The following is a 17,721-nucleotide window of genomic DNA, read 5'->3' on the forward strand; positions in this document are numbered from 1 at the left end:
AAGAGAACCCCTTTCCAAAAAAAACAAAAAAAAAAAAAAAAACAAAAACAAAAACAACCAACTACATAAAAACAAAATAAAAACCAAACCCAGTTCTATCATGTACTTGCTGTGTGTCCTTAGGGAAGTTGTATAACTTCTCTGTTCCTTAGACTTCTCATCTACAAAGTAGAATTAATAATAGTATCCCATAGGGTTACTATGAGGATTGGATGAGTCATTGTGTAAAATCCCAGAACCGTGCCTGGCGCATGGCAGGTGCTACTGTTAGTAATATTAAATCCAAACTTGATGGTCAGAGCCAGATGCAATCGGAGACCCCTGAAATCAAAGTACTTGGGAGGAAGAGGTAGAAGGATCTGTCAGCTTGGACTTCACAGTGAGACCCTGTCTCTAACATAGATAAATGAGCTCAGAGCTTGCCCAGAACAAAGCTCCACCCACCGAGGACTGAAGGCTCCCAGGACTCTGCAGGAGGCGTGAGGTCTGGGGCTCTGTGCTTGGGGACAGGCTGGGTGCGGTCTGGATTAATAACCCTGCCTGGGGAGTACAGGGACGGCAGTTCACGGAGCACTGGCCCTTCTGCCAGTGTGGGCCAGGACAGGACTGCGTGTGGGTGGTTTATGGGCTGTTGTGGGGCTGGGGAGGTGCGGGAACAGGAAGTGGATGGAGAAGCAGGCTGGGCTGAGCCTGGCTGGCTACACCTCCCTGCCGGCCTGTGCTGCTCAGTCCTGACTGCTGCTCCCAGGGCAGCCCCTGACCCACGGGAGGCTCCTCTGTGGGGCTGTCTTCACTTTGCTGTGGGGAAGGTGAAAGCAAGCTCCATCTCACAGTGCTAAGCGGGGCTTTGTTGATGTGGTGGGAGTGAGGGGTAGAGGTCCTGGCTGGAGCTCTTACCTCTCTCCCCACCGTGAGAGCTGCAGACTGTCGCTTACCATACTCCTCAGAGTGCCAGAAGAGCCTCAGTTTTCCTCCTCTAAATAATGGGCATCATGCCTGCCTTCCCAAGTGTGTGGGTACTGACTGAACATTAAAGTACCATGTGGAGGCAGCTCTCAGTTAGCCTAGGCTGGATTCAATTGTGCTATGTAGCTGAAAATGACCTTGAACTCCTGATCCTTTCCCCCCTCCAAGTGCTTAGATCACTAACACCATGCCCAGTTTTTTTTTTCTTTTCTTTTTTTTTTTTGTCTTTTTGAGACAGGGTCTCCCTGTAGCCCCAGCTGTCCTGGAACTCACTACGTAGACCAGGCTGGACTTGAACTCACAAAGATCCGCCTGCCTCAGCCTCCCGAGTGCTGGCCCAAGCCCAGTTTTTTAAATGCTTCTTTTTTGTATTTTGAGACCAAGTCTCACTGTGTAGCTCAAATTGGCATTTGCAGTCTTAATTACCTCAGTCTCCTGAATGCTGGGATTACAGGTGTACACCACCACAATCCTCTCAATCCTGCCTCAGCCTCCTGAGTGCCTGTATCACAGGTGTGCATCACCACACCTGGCTTTCCAGTGCATGTTGGTATGGACCACTGTTGTCTTTGATAGCTTTAGAGATTTTTTTTTCCATTTTGCTAATTTTCTTTGATTATTATTATGATTATTTGTGTGAGAGAGTTTGTAACCCATGGCATGAATTTGGAGGTCAGAGGACAGTTTGTGGGTTCTCTCCTTCCACCATGTGGTTCCAGGGACCAAACAGGTCCTCAGGCTTGGCGGCTTGGCAGAAAGGTCTGGCTGAGCCATCTTGCTGCACACACACACACACACACACACACACACACGCCTTTGTTTTCAGGGGAAGGGACAAGACATCATACAGCCCAGGCTAGCCTCAAATGTACTGTGTAGTGGAGGAGGATGACTTTGAACTCCTGATCCTTTTGCCAAAGCCTCCCAAGTACTGGTATTACAGGATGTAACACCACACTGCCAAGGTCTGCTAGAACTGCTTTTTGGGTGCTCCCAGCCTGGCCTGTGGTTGGTTTTTATTGTCATCTCATTTAAATTTTAACCCTCACAACTCCAGGAGACCCTTTTGTCCTTTTATAGGACCAAGGCTCAGAGAGGTAAGGTAATTTATCCAAAGTCACACAGCTCTGAACAAACATAACCTCTCGAAGCCTCCATCCAGCCTGGGGCCCCGTCCCTGGTGTGGGGGTGAGGGAGAGTCCCCCGAGTGGGGCTGGGGCAGAAACTTGCTGGAGCTGACTCTGCCCTAACTCTCAACATCTGCTCCCCAGGCTCAGGCCAACCAGGGGGCTCAGGCCCAGAGCCCAGGGTAACCAGCACAATAGCGTCCAACAGCTGGACCGCCAACAACAGTCCCGGGGAGGCCCGGGAGGATGGGCCCGAGGGCCTGGACAAAGGACTGGACAACGATGCGGAGGGGGTGTGGAGCCCGGACATCGAGCAGAGCTTCCAAGAGGCCCTGGCCATCTACCCGCCCTGCGGCCGGCGCAAGATCATCCTGTCGGACGAGGGCAAGATGTACGGTAAGGGCAGCCGGCAGGATGGACGCCCGCCCCGCCCCGAACACCACGCCCCCTGCTCTCGGTCCCTCGCCCGACCGGTTGGGGGAGTGGGGGAGTCCTGGCCGCCTGCCTGGCGGGCGAGTCCGGGCGGGCTGTGTGCGTGCGTGCGTGTGTGTGTGTGTGTGTGTGTGTGTGTGTGTGTGTCTGGGGCCTCCTGCACCTCGCAAACAGGCTGCTTGTGTGTGTGTGTGTGTCTGGGGCCTCCTGCACCTCGCAAACAGGCCGGCCGCAGCCCACACGTGCCCCGCCTGCCTCGCCTCTCCCCAGCCCTGCCGGCTGGAGGTTTCGGGGTGACTCAGGGGCCTGGGGAAACTGGGTCAGTCCAGAGAACCTCTGGGATTGCTGGTGACCGGGTGAGGCAGCCCCAGCACCTAGGGCTGGGGGGGGCTCTAGGGAGAAGTGGGGAGCTGGGAGGGCTGCCCCCATCCCTCAGCTCCGCCCACTGGGCAGGCCAGTCCTTGGCACCTGAACCCCATTCTTGGGGCAGGCAGATGTTCTGGGGCGCCTCCTCGGGGGTGGGGCTACCTGTCCCCACTGCTCCCTGGAAGATGGCAGGGCAGCCCCATGGGGTATTTTTAGACAAAGTAGGGGGGCTGAAGACTGGGAGGAGAGGTGGTGTTCTGTCATCCCAGAGGAATTTGGGGAATGTTGGCTGTTCTGGGGAGGCCAAGGGGTTGGGGGACCCAGTGCACACCCTGCATGTTGACATATTTCCTGTGGTATGCCCAGACAGCCCCCACCTTGTCTAGTCTAGAACCTCAGGAGGGTCTGTGGTGCTGAGCAGAGCCTCCACCCCAAGGCTCACAGATATCTGGGCTGCCCTAAGTGACCAGTCATATGGGGGTGGTGGGCATGAGGATCCAGTGACACACCTCGACCCAAGCTGTCAGCGTTGGAGACATAGTGGAGGCCTTCGGAGACTTCCTTCACTAAAGAAAGGACATGACTTGTCCAGGGTTCCCATGACCAAGATGGATCAGGACAGAACTCTGTGTAGCCTGCTGCTAGACACACAGGGGATGTAGACTGAGACCCACCGTCCTATCACGTGGGCAGACCCATTCACACAGCTACACACTCAGCCTGGGATCAGGTGGAAGCCTTGCTGGGGGCTGGGAGTGATGGCTATGCTGTGATGTCTAGGAAGGAGGTGCTCCTCCTTCCTCTGTAGACCTCACCTACAACTCCCTTGATAGCTCCCCCCGACCAAGTACTGGAGGCAATGCGTTGTGGGGCCACAGGTGGGCCTGCTTGTGAGAACTCCAAGTGGAGCCGTGGTGAGGGCGGGGTTTCTAGCCTCCAGCTCCACCCAGTCCTCACCAGTTGTCTCTTATCTAGGTCGAAATGAGCTGATTGCACGCTACATCAAACTGAGGACTGGGAAGACAAGGACAAGAAAGCAGGTAGACGATCGGGGCTAGGGCCCCTCGGCCTACCCTCCCAATAGCCCTGCCTGCCCAGCTTGGTCTGCCCTGCCCACTTCCCCAGAGATGCTTCTACCCAGCCTTGCACCCCATCAGTCCCTCTCCTGCTGCTGGGTGGCTTTCCAAGCCCTGCACTCCGCCCTTTGTCCAGGAGAGATGGTCTTGTCCTCCTGACCACCTGCCACCCCATACATGGGTCCCTTGGGGTTAGAGACCACAGAGAAGCCCAAAGGGCTCTTGCCCCAAGTGTCCTGCTGACCAATCAGGGAGACAGAGCAGAGTGGGGTTGAATAGCCGAGCATCTAACCCAGATGCTCTGGGGGTGAGTCAGGAAGAACTCCCGGAGGAGGTGATAACCAGTTGCATTTGGAAGCATAGGAGTTAGCCAGGCAGGGAGGATGGGAACCCCACCAGGCTGGGGTTCAGCAGAGCTCACATATGATAACTCATACCCCACCCCATATTGCCCAGGTGCCCAGAGGCCATGGCCCCAACATGTGTATCAGAGCACGCTGGAGCTTGTATGCCACGAAATCACCAAACAATGTAATTCTCACTGTTAAGCCAGGCCTGACTGTTGTTCCTAGATCCACTAAGAGCCTGTTCTTTCTGTTAAGAAACTGAGGCAGGCGGGCTATGGTAGCACACACCTTTAATCCTAGCACTTGGGAGGCAGAGGCAGGCAGATCTCTATGAGTTCAAGGCCCGCTGGGGCTATAGAAAGACTGTCTCAAAAAGACTCCCCCTGAAAAAAAGAGGCCAGGGGAATTTAGTGACCCCTCATGATGTCACTGAGGTGGGAAAAGAGGGAGTTAGAATTAGACCCTGGATGAACCAGGAACTGACCAGGAGTGTGGTGCAGAGGCAGGAGGCTCTCCATGGCAGGGAATGAGGGCAGCTGTGGAGGACATGTCCCTGCAGCCACTGGGGCAGTGGACTGGGGAAGGTCTGGCAGAGCCTTGAGAGGCCTGCCAGGATGTGGGGGCAGAGACTGGATCCACAGTGGTAGGGATGGAGGGAGTGTTAATGACTTCCATTGTGGGAAGGACAGACTGGAAGAAGGCAGTGGGTGACCAGGCAAAGAGGAATGGGTTGGGTGAGTTGCTTCTGGGGTGTCTGAGGAGAGAAGCCAGGCCTGACTTGAGGCCTGGGGGCAGGGAGGCCAGCTCAACCTGAACCCTCCCAGGCTGTGTTCTGGGACTTGGACCATGTGTCCACCTCCCCAGCCCCACCTGCACCACCCCCATCCTAAAGGTTCTGGGGCCCCTGCCCAGTATGGAGTGGGAAGGATTCCTCACTTGTCCAGCATTTAGTAAGTGCTTGCCCTGGGCCTCGAGTGCGTTCCTGTGGTGAGCTTTGAGACACTCCTGTGGTCTGCAGTACAGCAGAGGATGGCCAGGCGGGGCTCTGGTCTCTGGGCCCAGGCCTCCTTGAAGTAGAAAGGCTGATGGTTAAGAACAGACTCTAGCCAGGCATGGTGATGCATTCCTTCCTGTAATCCCAGCACTTGGAGCTGAGGCAGGAAGATTCCAGTGAGTTTGAGATTACACAGTGAGTTCTAGGCCGGCCAAGGCTACGGAATGAGACCCTGTCTTAACCTCACCTCCCTCCAAACAACACAGACTCCCAGGTTACATCCCTGGTTCAGAAACAAGCTCTCCTAACTGGAAATTAGCTCCCCTCCAACCTCAGAATTAGTTGCTACATCGACACCCAAAGCAGTAAGTGCTGGGTAGATGTGCAACTGCTGCTGTCATTCCAAGTGACCACTGTGATAAACCACAGTCATCCTGAACTCAGGGGAACTCAGAGTACACCTTTTTATTTTATGTGTATGAGTATATTGCCTGCATATATGTAAGTGCACCCATGTTGTATAATGTCTGCGGAGGTCAGAAGAGGGCATTGGATCCCCTGGGAACTGGAGTTACAGACAGTTGTTAGACACCATATGGGTGCTGGGAATCGAACTTGGGTCCTCTGCAAGAGCAGCCAGCCAGTGCTCTTAACTGCTGAGCCATCTCTCCAGCCCCAACAATGCCTGAATATTAAGACAGCTAAATATTGAGTTGGTAGTAAACCCCTTGTGGCTTCGAGCTGTCTCAGACCTGTCAGTCAGCAGTCACATTAGAACTGGCTTCTTAACGTTGCAGATAGGGGTTGGGCATTTGAAGCTCAGGGACCATCAGCTCCTGAGTTCAGTGGCTCTCAGTATCTTCAGGGCAAGAAGCGAGCAGAGGCTCTGACTCCTGGGCAGGGATGCTGGACGAGGAGGAGTGCCAAGCTAGGTCTCAGCCAGCAGTGCCGGAGTGCTGGCACCACCCGTGTGACTACCTCCAGGCTCAGAGCAAAATGAAAAAGAACAGTTTGTTTATGGGGAATACAAGGCCAAGAAGAAGGCAGAGTTGGTGGGCTTCCCACTGGGGCTCCTGAGTTCCCCATTTACACTCGGTCCCCTAGAGACGAGGGCTGGGAGTGCTCCTTGCCCGTGTCCATGCCTCCTCACCTCCTCACCATCTGTGTTTTCCTTTGTGGCGGGGCTTGGGGCGGCCCCTAGGTGTCCAGCCACATACAGGTTCTAGCTCGGAAGAAAGTACGCGAGTACCAGGTTGGCATCAAGGTATGTTGGGTGCCTGGCTGGGCCTTGGACTCTTCCTTGGCCTTTTCAGTGGCACCTGGCCTTCTCTGCACGGCGCAGGCCCTGCCTCTGCTGCCTGTCCCGCCTGCTGGTCCTCTTCCTCTGGAGTTTTGTCCTTGGCCTCTCTTCTGTCCTTTCCCTCTCTGTCTGTCTTTCTTTCTCTACAGGTCTCTAGTCACTTGCAGGTTCTAGCCAGGAGGAAATCTCGAGAGATTCAATCCAAACTGAAGGTATGGGTTCCCTGCCACTTGGCTTGGCCCTGCCCAGCACCCTCCTGGGTCCAGGACAGGGACCATTAATGGGACCAAGAAACTGTGAGTGAGGGGGTGGTCTGTGAGACACAACGGACAGCAAGAAACTCGAAAACTGTCAGGCTTCACAGGGCCACAGCCCCTGGGGACTGGGCAGGAGCCAAGAGGACAGCCAAATGGCAAGGGGGAGGGAGACCATCTAGGGGCCACTCAGACCCGCCTCTCCTCTTTATCCTTTTTCTTCTTCCTCATACCTACTGCTGCTAATCGTGGGGACTTGAGGTGGACAGGAGGGAACATGAGGAGCATTGGCTGGTGGGTCAGTAAAGCTGAAGGTGTCAGCCTGGCATCTGAGGGCTGACCGTCCCATGTTGGCCATGTACACTTTTCCATGCCCGGAGGCCCCCAAGCCCATGGTGCAATTCTAGAAGGGACAGACGATCCGGGGTACCCACCAGCTTGTCTCTCCTTCATCCTAGCCTTGCCCGGGCACCCTTTGACTGGCAAGCACTCCTTGGGGCATGAAGAGGGTGCTCAGCTGCCTCACCTATTGACTTCCTTGGGCTCCTCGGGAGCCAACAGGCACAGGGTGGGGTTGAGGATAAGGGTGTAAAATGACATGTCCCCTCCTCACATGTATCTCCTTTAATCCATCCTCCCCCCTCTCTCCTTCACAGGCCATGAACTTGGTAAGTAGCTCTGCCACCCCAGTGCTCCCTGGGGAGGGGCTGAGAGCACCATTGCCAGGACTCCAAATCTGGGTGACAGGGTTGGGATATGTTGCTGTGGTGGAATGTCTGCCCAGCATACCCTGTGCCCTGGGTACAGTCCCCAGTACAACCCCAAAACCAAACAAAAGCCTCCAAATTGTGAATTATGAAGTGAGTCTGATTTCATAGAGAAATTCCAAAGATGAGTGTGGGTGTCACGGAGTGGGGCAGGGTCTGAGTAGATGCTCCACTATTTTGTGTAAGGGACTTAAGCATCCAGCCGTCCATATCTGAGGGGTCCTGGAACCAGCTCCCCCAAAGACAGCAGGGGACAGCCATCCAGTTACAGAATAAAGTAATATTTTTTACTGTGGAGTGTGGTCAGAAAGGTGATATATGCTAGAGACTGGGGCCCAGAGAGAGGGGTACACACTCTTTTGAAACCACAAAGCAGAGCTGGGGCTGCAGTCCAGACTTGTGGGTTCCTGGCCCAAGCCTCATGTAGCCTCTGTGTCCCCAGGACCAGGTCTCCAAGGACAAAGCACTCCAGAGCATGGCTTCCATGTCTTCAGCCCAGATCGTCTCTGCCAGTGTACTGCAGAACAAGTTCAGCCCACCCTCGCCTCTACCCCAGGCTGTCTTCTCCACCTCCTCACGGGTATGGGGTGAGCCCAGGATGGGGGTGGGAGGCTGGTGTGGGGTGTGGCTGGAGTGATTCTTGGGTGCTAAGGCCCCATCCCTGCCTGTCTGTAGTTCTGGAACAGCCCCCCTTTGCTGGGACAGCAGCCCGGACCCTCTCAGGAGTAAGTATTGCCTCTGTCACAGCTGGAGGCAGTGAGGGTGACAGGAGGCCTCTGACCCCTTGTCACCCACTGTCACTAACCCTGTATTTATTTCCCAAGCCATCACGGGTTACCATCAAGTAGTGAATCAAACTCAGGATCCTCAGTTCTGAGATCACACTAACCGTCTCCATACTCAGTTTATGAACAGTTTTTTGGGGGATGGGAGGGCGTGTGAAATGTGGAGGCTATGGGACACAGCTGGGTGTTGTGAGTTAAAAAGTAGGGAAAGACAGCTAGCTTGTCAGCATGTGCTGCGAGACCTCAGCTGAGAGGTCAGGAACCCGAGTGGGGATCTGGGGCAGGTGAAAGGTGCTGAGGACTTCTAACCTGCTGTGCTCCTGTCTGCAGCATCAAGCCCTTTGCACAGCCCGCCTATCCCATCCAGCCACCCCTGCCACCGACGCTCAGCAGTAAGTGTCCCACCAGGCCCGTACCTCTGCTCTCTGGCCTCTTTGTGGTACCTGGGGCTCATGTTTGCCTTATCCTGGGCAGGGTGGCCGCTGTAGAGGTTTCAGGCTAGGCAGTGTTGCTTTCTATAGAAAACCATGTGTAGCCAATAGACACAGCCACACATGCACACCACCAAAAGTGTTACATTTATGTTTCTACTCTGTAAGGAAACACATTGGAATATTTTTTGAATTATTTTATGTGTCTATTTTGCCTACATGTATGTAAGTCCACCATGTGAATGCAATGCTCATGGAGGCCAGAGAAGGCATTGGATCCCCTAGAGCTGGAGTTAAGGATGGTTGTTAGCTGCCATGTGGGTATTGGGAACTGAGCCCTGGGCCTCTGCAAGAGCAGCCAGTGCTCTTTACGGCTGAGCCAGCTCTCCAGCCCTGTATATGGAAATCTTAACAGAGCTTTTACTCTCTAGGTGGCGTTGAGTATTTTCCCTCTTTTCCGTTTTCTGTGTAAACACTCATTAATACTGACTGGTGGAAAATGTCCCGTTGTATACTACTAGGGCTGCCTGAGGTTGTACACTGTACAGGTTTGCCCAGTAGCAGAGTCAGAGCCCAACGTGTGTTCCTCCTCAGAATTGGCACCATGTTCTCATTTACAGTCTCAGCACAGGGACAGCCCCAGCTCTGCTGCCCACTGTGCCTGGGCAGATGGGCTCCATCCTGCCCTTGTAGGTTATGAGCCCCTGGCCCCACTGCCCCCAGCCGCCGCCTCTGTGCCGGTGTGGCAGGACCGCACCATCGCCTCCTCTCGGCTGCGGCTCCTCGAGTACTCTGCCTTCATGGAGGTGCAGCGGGACCCTGACACGGTAATGTGGGGGGTGTTCTGCAGTCATGGGGAGACTGACCTGTGATCCAGCACCCAGTTAAGGTCCTCGAGGTTGGGGCGGGGCTTGCGCCTGCGTGCTCAGCATCCTCCTGACCCTGGCTCGGCCCTCCCCACAGTACAGCAAACACCTGTTTGTGCACATCGGCCAGACGAACCCTGCCTTCTCAGACCCACCCCTGGAGGCAGTGGATGTACGCCAGATCTATGACAAGTTCCCTGAGAAAAAGGGGGGCCTGAAGGAGCTCTACGAGAAGGGGCCCCCAAACGCTTTCTTCCTTGTCAAGTTCTGGGTGAGGCCATCTTCTCCCTACCCAAAATGGGTAACTCCCAGCTCCCTGCCCTGATCCCTGCTCGCCTCCATGACCTGCAGACCCCTGGGTGGGACTGGTAGCCCTGAAGTGGGAAGGCAGGAGTCTAGCCTCGGGCCTCTGCAGCACCTGGCGTCCTCCCCTGCAGGCTGACCTTAACAGCACAGTGCAGGAGGGCCCGGGGGCCTTCTACGGGGTCAGCTCGCAATACAGCTCAGCCGACAGCATGACCATCAGTGTCTCCACCAAGGTGTGCTCTTTTGGCAAGCAGGTGGTGGAGAAGGTGGAGGTGAGTGTGTGTGGGGGGGCATGGACAGGTGGAGGGCACAGGCAACCCAGTGACACTGTCGCCCTGCTCTGCAGACTGAGTATGCCCGGCTGGAGAACGGCCGCTTCGTGTACCGCATCCACCGCTCACCCATGTGCGAGTACATGATCAACTTCATCCACAAGCTGAAGCACCTGCCAGAGAAGTACATGATGAACAGCGTGCTGGAGAACTTCACCATCCTGCAGGTGCGAGCGCTGAGGAGCTGGGGGCAGGCCGGCATGGACAGGAGCAGGGTTTGCCCAGACATCCACCCTGCTGGCCATGCTCTACTGAGCACTTCCGTCTCCCTCCCTGCCCTCCAGGTGGTCACGAGTCGGGACTCCCAGGAGACCCTGCTGGTCATTGCTTTTGTCTTCGAAGTCTCCACCAGTGAGCACGGAGCACAGCACCATGTCTACAAGCTTGTCAAAGACTAGGATGTCCTTGGTGCCCCCAAGGATGCAAGATGGACATCTTCCACATGCCCACTTGCCTGGTCTCCGGGGGTCTGGGTTGGGGACTAACCCACTCATGGGCTTCAGACCAGTACCCAGGCCACCTCCCTGGTCCCCGCACACACCCCCTGCCACTGTTCTGTGCTTTACCGAGGGAGACAAGAGGGCTCAGTGGCGGGGCAGCCCACCTGGGTATTGACCCACAGATACCTGGCTCCACCTGGCCTCAGAGGTGGGGACAGAGTCAGTGCATGGTCTCTGGCCCCTAGGGGACTCTGATGGGCAGATAGAGTGGAGACCCAGGGGGAGAGGCAGCCTGCAGAGGCCCCCGTAGGAGGTGTCAAGCTGGGGCTGGGTTGAAGAGGGGGGACCAGGCTTTTCTGTACCTTCTGGGTGCCATCCTGTTGCCAGGCCCCTTACATAGCAAAGCAAATGTGGGTCTCGGTATATCAGATGAAGTGCCAAGATGGAGGCCCACAGAGGTGGGCAGAACGGGAGAGCGGGAGCCTGGTTTCAGCTACCTCCTCCAAGCAGGGCTGACCATGGGGAGTGGGCTGTGCTGGCATGAGGGGGCAGGTCTGCCCAATCTCCAGCACAGCAGCTACAGGGAACCCTTTAAACACCCAAGACCCCTCAGGGGGCAGCAGGCCTCTGCAGACAGTCTGGGCTTGCAGAGCCCTTGGGTTCCACTCCCAGACTAACTGGGTGTCTCCCTGCTCTGGGCAGCTGTCCCTAGACCTGATCCCCCTGCTGCCCTCTCCATATCCAGGTCCCCGAGGGCCAGCTGGCATGCCCCCCCCCCCGGGTATTTATGAGTTTCATATGAAGTACTGTGCCTTCCTCACCCTGCCCGAGCTTTCTGAAGGTCCTCACCGTTAGCATACTGCTCAGGCCACCTCCAAACCCCACCTAGGTTTTATAACATGTATTATATATATTTTTGTGTATTTTTTAAAAATCCAGTTGTGATGGGTTGTATCATAAATGTGGCTCAGGGCTGGGGCCCCTCAAAGCCTGGCTCCTGCTCAAAAAAGAAATAAAGTTATTTCTGGTCAGGACAGTTGTTACCAGACCTTTGAGGTGGGTGTGTCTCACACACAAGTTCTGGTGTCTCACATCCTGTTCCTGTCTGGTGGGGACCCTGAGCCTGTCCACACTCAAGGATATGTGCACAGGGTGCCAGCCTTCAGCTCCCACTCCTCACACCTGTCTGGCAGGTCACTCAGCGCCCTCTAGGTTGGGACATCTACTCATTCTTTAAATGGGCATTTCTATAGGCTCCAGCTTTCCACAGGGTTGACTAGACCTAGGTTATGTCCTCTAGGGTACAGCCTGTAGAATAAGGTGCTACATCCCTAGTCCATGACTTATGGGGCCAGGGATGTGGCTCAGTGAAATAGCGTGGACAAGGCCCCTAGGTTCAACACCACCCCGCTCCCCCACAAAAAAATCTACCCTTGGCAGAACACCCAACTCGAAGAAGAGGCAGGCTGGTTCCTGAGCTGGAGGCCAGGTAGTTTAGGCACCCTCCCTTACCAGGACTCAAATTTGGACATCCTGACTTGCTCACCTACCAGCCCCATTCTGGCCTTGAAACTTCTAGGTGACCTTAATCCACTGCCTGAGGGACCCACTTGGAGGGTGTTGCCAGGAAGCAAATTCACGGGAGTCCACTATATTCAAGTAGGGGTGAATGTCAGCCCTCAGTGTAAGGTTTAGCCTAAGTTGACTGCAGCTGCTGAGTGCTTGAAGCCGACAAATGCCTTGTTACCATCCTACCCAACAAGGCCAATAGTCAGCTTGCACACTGGTACAAGTTTCCAACCACTTCACCCTCTTCCACTTTCCCACAAGCCTAAGCTACCCTCTGGAACAGTGCTTAGAATGCCCACCACTGCAGGACACCACATGGCAGCTAAGCTGTTGCTTCGGCCTTTTCCATTCTTTCTAGGGCATGGCTTCACTTTGTAGCCCTGAACTCCCGGATGTTCAAACTCAGAAAGGTGTATACCACCAGACACCTGGTTAAGTTTTCCACTTCCAGCCCTTTTATACCAACAAAGATTGCAGCTTGGTTATCAGTGACATCCTGTGGACCACCCCACCCCAACCAATCCAATCCTTAGGTCCAGATGGTAGAGGTGTCACTTCCTATTTATTGTAGCTAAATGAAGCTGATGCCTATTTTTGACCCCAGTACTTCGTGGCGGCAAGGGATCCATTCATGGTCAGCCAGGGATACACTAATACAGTATTTGTATTTAGTGTTACCTGGGCTATCAACCTGAGTCAATGCCCTCATGTGAAAGCCTGTAAAGGGAAAACGTTTTAGGTAGGCACAGGGGAGGACCTGCCTAGCAAACTCTGATCTCCACAGGAACCTTGTACCATTCACAAAACACCCTCAAAGGCAGACTGAGGGATGGTAGCACTCGGATTTATTAGAAGAGCCCTAATATAGGCGCTGGGGCTTGCCCATGGTGCTCTTGATATATAAAGCCCGGACATTCTGCCAGTTCTTCTTGAGCAATGACACCAAGAAATTGACAGCCAGGTGGATGTTGTAGACCAGTTCATCATCTGTCATCTTCACGTGACCGACAGCAACAGCCAGACACAGCACCTGGGTGGAGGGAAGGTCAGGTTATTGGAAACACAGATGGCCTGTCCCTCCTCCCCCAGTGACCTAATGGGCAGAGTTTGGATCCAGGTTAAGACCAGGTGCACTGACACAGCTCCATTCTGCATACTTTGGATCCTGACCCATGTGGCAGCCCACAGGACTGACCTTCTTCATCTGGAACTTGATTGTGGACTTCACCTCATCGACTTTGGCCACCATGTTTTCATTGTGTGTCAGCAGAGATGGAAACTTGCCAGCCTTGTTCAGGCCTGGGCCCAGGATTCGTGGGATCTGCTTGATCAGAGACTCGGAGGCCAGAAAGGCATCATACTTCTTGGCTGGAAGATATCACGGGCTATTTAGGACTAGGCCAGAAAAGCATTTGACCTTTTAAGTATCCTCCAAGCTGCCTTCCAAAGATCCATACTGCTGGTTAACTTCATGTTGACCTTTACTGGTCCTAAAACCAGTCTTAGACCAGGATGACCCACAATCCATGGTACACTGCAGTGTTGAGGCTGTGATGGTGCTTACACCAATTAAAATCCTACCACTCAAGAGGCCAAGGCAAGGGAATGTGAATTTAAGACCAACCCAAGATAGAACCTCAAAAGCTAACAAGCCTGGCGTAATGGCGCTCGTCTTTAATCCCAGCACTTGGGAGGCAGAGGCAGGCGGCTAGTGACTTCCAGGACAGCTGGGGCTACAAGGAGACCCTGTCTCAAAAAAAGACAAACAAAAAACAAAACAAAAAAAACCTAAGTAACAACAAAACCCATCAATACCTGCTAAAGCTGTGTTTGGTGGTACAGGCCTGTAACCCCAGCTACTTGGGGAGGATGATCACAAGTTTCAGGGTTACCATGGATGACCTCTCTAAAATAAAGAGGGCTTAGTGATATAGCTCAGTAGCAGAACACTTTCCTGGCATTAGTTCAATCCCTAGTTACATAAAAGGGGGGGTGGGTGCCCCAAACTCCCATTTCTTAGCGGTGAGATTTATGATAGCTGGAGACACTGTACAATGACCACTGAGACCACAGGCAGGGAAAGGGTGTCTGTAAAAACATAGACCCCCCCCACAGCACCTGGCTAGTCTACTGAACAATCCAACAGCCAGCCTCTCTCACCTGCATAGTGTCAGTACCTGGTCTCCACTATAAAGCCTACACACCCCTAACAGAATGAGAAACCTTTCAAGCTAACCAACCAAGACCTTGTCCCTTCAGGACTCTACCCCAGCACTCAGGAGGCAGAGGCAGGTGATCTTTGAGTTCCAGGCCAGCCAAAGCTACAGACTGACCATGTGTCAAACACCAAATGGGGCTGACAAGATGATTCGGTGCTCAGTGCATTCCTGACAACCTGAGTCTGATACCAGGAGCCCACGGGGATGGAGAGAACTCACTCCCACAGGTTGCTCACTGAACTCACTGAACACTACCCCTGTGTGGTAGGAAAATGTGCCCCATGTCACCCACGTAGTAGTAAGCCCCTCCCAAATTCAAACCCCGGCCGGCTGTACTTACCCAGCTTCTTGACCAACTTCTTATTTTTGTTGAGTTTCTTCAAGGCCTCAATGTCCATGTGAGGGATGTCTACGGCCTTGGCCTCATCGCAGTGCTGCTGGTCCCCCAGGACGCACACGGAAAACTTGGGGCGGGGCGTGGACTTAAGCCTACGTTTAGGGGGAGAACAGACCAGGTCACAGCCAACCCGAGGTGGCCAGCAGCAGACGGAGGTCTGAGATGGCAGCAAACCCGAGCCTTACCCAGGAGCGTCCATCCGACACCAACACTAGCCTGGCTTCTCAGGCTAGCCGGCGGGCTCGGCCAAGGCCTCCCCACGCCTCCCCTCTTGTTTTAAGACCCAGGGTGGGGGTCCGTCCATGCCAGCCTGCCCAAAGCAGGAGGCCTGAACTACCCTGGCTTGTCAGTGCCCACGTGCCCATCCTGGGATGTGGCCTCCAGGGGAGGACACGGGGACACTGAGGGCTGGGTGGGGTCATTACGGTGCCAACCTGACGGTGCCCGAGAAGCGTTTGTCCTTCTGGGGATCGTAGTTCTTCAAGCTGATCTGAAGTTCCACCGTTTCCAGGAACCTGAGCAGGAAGAGGACGTCAGGCATAGCCGTGACCCTCCGTGGCTCCCGTCGTCCCGGGATTCCCGTGCCCCCCACCCCACCCCCGGGAGGCCCGCGCTTACTTGCGGCGCTTGCGCTGGTTCCCGTGCAGGACTTCCCGCACCGCCTCGTACAGGGTGTCGCGAGAAACTTTGCTGCTGCGAGAAGAGAAGCGAGGGCGCTCAGGGCCGGCCGTGCATGGCTCCCGAGGCCCGATGAGTGACAAAGGCCACGGATGGCGCGAAAAAGCCCGCCAGCCAGCCAAGTGCGGCTCCGCGTCGGGCCGCACGGTCCCCAGCCCCCCGGGCGGGACACCTGGATGCGCGGATGGCGACGGACGACCCCGGATGGCGGCGGGTGGCACCCCGATGATCATTTACCTCATGGCCGCTCGCGCTGCAATGACGGAAGAGAGAGGCCAACACGGCGCGCATGCGTTCAAATAAACTCCTGGTCTCGCGAGACGTGCGTGTTCCCGTAGCCTTGGCGCTCTGCGGGGCACGGCCTCTGGGTGGCGCTACCGTGCGGATCTGCGCTTGGACCCGCGCGCGCATGCTTTGCTGCAATCCTGCAAGGTCCTCTCCACCGCAACCTGGCTCTTAGCTTCCGGGCCGCGGCAGAATGCCGGGCACTGAGGTCTGACGTCTGCAGAGATGAAGCGAGTGTTCTTTCATCGCCTTATTTGGCCATCCGCTCTAAGGGGCCTCCGGGCGGCTTGCCCCTGCTACCCTGTGCGTTGTGCAATAGGTCAGCAACTGCATGTGGGCAGACGAATCGATGACAGGAATAGCTGGAGGAAAGGATGATCTTTGTTGAGATCTGCAGAACTGGAAAGCGTCTTCTGACTAGATTAGGATCAGGTGTGCATCATTTGAGCCCAAGCCTCCTCCACCTGGGGAGAAGGCCCCCACCGGTCTGTGAGTGCCCTCTGTCTAAACCGCCTGATTCAGCTTCCAGGCCAGATGGACTTTGGACAGATCACCCGTCTTTTCTTGATTAGCTGGTTTTTCAAACTAAGTCATTTTCCTTTCTTGGACACCTGTTTCTCCAGGTAGTAAGGGATCAAGGGAGCCTCAGTATTGCACTCCAGGCTGGGGGTGGGGGCAAGGAAGGAGGCATTGGGAGACCCCTTCTCTAGGTACCCTTTCTGAGCACCTATCATAGATCTGGCCAGTGCCTACCACCTCAGAGGCAAGTCTGAGAAAGTGGGTTCATCTGGCCCATGCACATAAACAGGTGCATATCAGGAGAGCCTGCCTTGGGTGAGGGTTTGGGGTGTCACCTGCCACCCCTGCCACACAGTGAAGGGCACTGACCGGGTGAGATTCTGATATTTGTCCCTTAAATTTTGTCCCACTCCCTTCAGCCATCTGCATCAACTTGTTCTCAAAGCCAGGCTTTATCCCTGAGCTGACTTCCCTCCTTCCATCACCTCCCTGGATAAGGAACTCAGGACTTTCAGAGGAAGCTGTGATGAAAGACCCACCCAGAAAGTTCTGGCCCCCACCCACCTGCAGGACAAAGGACCTAGGAAGAATGTGCAAGGTGTGGTCGGAACATGAAGATGTAAAGCCAGTCCACAGCACCATGTACACCCGCTCTCCTCAGCCCCAGTAACCCCAAGAGCCCTTTAGATCCCTGGGCAAATGTTACCTGGGCTGGTGATGTTGATGTAGCTTAGTGGTATGGCACTAGCCTAGCCTAGCAAACATGAAGCCCTGGTTTCCATCCCCATCATTAAAAATTATCTATCCAAAACCCTCCCTCAGTTGCAATCAGGCCGATTCCCACCCCTCTACCCTGAGGCTGCTGCTGTTGTGCCTGCCTCCCTGCTCAAAGGGCAGCTCTGACTGCTGCTGCGGCTGAGAACTCACATGTGAGTATAAACAAACTTCAGAACTGCACTTCCCAGCGCCCTTCTCCCTGAGCAGGGGGTCCAGGGGGTAAATAAAAGTGGATCAACAGATATCCTGAACTAGTGGGAAAGTACACACTTCTCAGACAGCCTTGAACTTTTTATTTTTTTTCCATGTATGATGTGTGTTTCTGCGCATTTTCGGGGGGTGGGGCATGCCATGGCATGTGTGTGAAGGTCAGGACCACCTCAGAAGCCCTGTCTTCCATCTTATTTGAAATGGGATCTCTCTTTTGTTGTTCTTTCTTGGCCCTGGAGCACTGTGGTATTCTCCTGTCCCCACCCCGTCTTGCTGTA

General features: G+C 54.7%; 2 protein-coding genes across 4 annotated transcripts in view; one reads left to right on the top strand and one right to left on the bottom strand.

Annotated features, from left to right (window-relative positions):
* The window catches only part of Tead3 (TEA domain transcription factor 3), a 20,625-nt gene extending 8,793 nt beyond the window's left edge, over nucleotides 1-11,832 (top strand). Inside the window, exons 2-13 of the mRNA XM_029566979.1 lie at nucleotides 2,238-2,489; nucleotides 3,867-3,931; nucleotides 6,510-6,572; nucleotides 7,519-7,530; nucleotides 8,072-8,209; nucleotides 8,305-8,354; nucleotides 8,745-8,806; nucleotides 9,539-9,672; nucleotides 9,809-9,982; nucleotides 10,149-10,289; nucleotides 10,364-10,516; nucleotides 10,634-11,832. Of these exons, the coding sequence (XP_029422839.1) occupies nucleotides 2,238-2,489; nucleotides 3,867-3,931; nucleotides 6,510-6,572; nucleotides 7,519-7,530; nucleotides 8,072-8,209; nucleotides 8,305-8,354; nucleotides 8,745-8,806; nucleotides 9,539-9,672; nucleotides 9,809-9,982; nucleotides 10,149-10,289; nucleotides 10,364-10,516; nucleotides 10,634-10,747 (1,358 nt within the window). The 3' untranslated portion in view covers nucleotides 10,748-11,832. The remainder of the gene's footprint in view (nucleotides 1-2,237; nucleotides 2,490-3,866; nucleotides 3,932-6,509; nucleotides 6,573-7,518; nucleotides 7,531-8,071; nucleotides 8,210-8,304; nucleotides 8,355-8,744; nucleotides 8,807-9,538; nucleotides 9,673-9,808; nucleotides 9,983-10,148; nucleotides 10,290-10,363; nucleotides 10,517-10,633) is intronic.
* Nucleotides 11,833-13,181: 1,349 nt separating this feature from the next.
* Nucleotides 13,182-16,078, bottom strand: Rpl10a (ribosomal protein L10a). Of its 3 annotated transcripts, none has more exons than XM_029566939.1 (6): nucleotides 15,825-16,078; nucleotides 15,593-15,667; nucleotides 15,409-15,489; nucleotides 14,918-15,066; nucleotides 13,554-13,726; nucleotides 13,182-13,388 (listed from the first exon to the last, which is right to left on the bottom strand). In XM_029566939.1, exons 1-6 carry the CDS (start codon nucleotides 16,061-16,063, stop codon nucleotides 13,218-13,220), a joined length of 888 nt encoding a protein of 295 aa, XP_029422799.1. In that variant the 5' UTR covers nucleotides 16,064-16,078; the 3' UTR covers nucleotides 13,182-13,217. The 3 variants fall into 3 exon arrangements, with proteins under 3 accessions (XP_029422799.1, XP_008838322.1, XP_029422800.1); XM_008840100.3 differs by having other exon boundaries at nucleotides 15,890-16,023; XM_029566940.1 differs by lacking the exons at nucleotides 15,409-15,489; nucleotides 15,593-15,667; nucleotides 15,825-16,078 and adding an exon at nucleotides 15,160-15,367.
* Between the last annotated feature and the right edge of the window lie 1,643 nt (nucleotides 16,079-17,721).

Source organism: Nannospalax galili, unplaced genomic scaffold (genome assembly GCF_000622305.1).
Source record: "Nannospalax galili isolate Female #2095 unplaced genomic scaffold, S.galili_v1.0 scaffold538, whole genome shotgun sequence".
Classification (NCBI taxonomy): Eukaryota; Metazoa; Chordata; class Mammalia; order Rodentia; family Spalacidae; genus Nannospalax; species Nannospalax galili.

Coding starts and splice junctions, on each gene's coding strand:
- Rpl10a (XM_029566939.1), bottom strand. CDS start 16,063: ATGCGCGCGCGGGTCCAAGCGCAGATCCGCACGGTAGCGCCACCCAGA. Junction 15,668..15,824: donor GTCGCCATCCGCGCATCCAG/GTGTCCCGCCCG, acceptor CTCTTCTCGCAG/CAGCAAAGTTTCTCGCGACA. Junction 13,727..14,917: donor GAAGTTGGTCAAGAAGCTGG/GTAAGTACAGCC, acceptor GATATCTTCCAG/CCAAGAAGTATGATGCCTTT.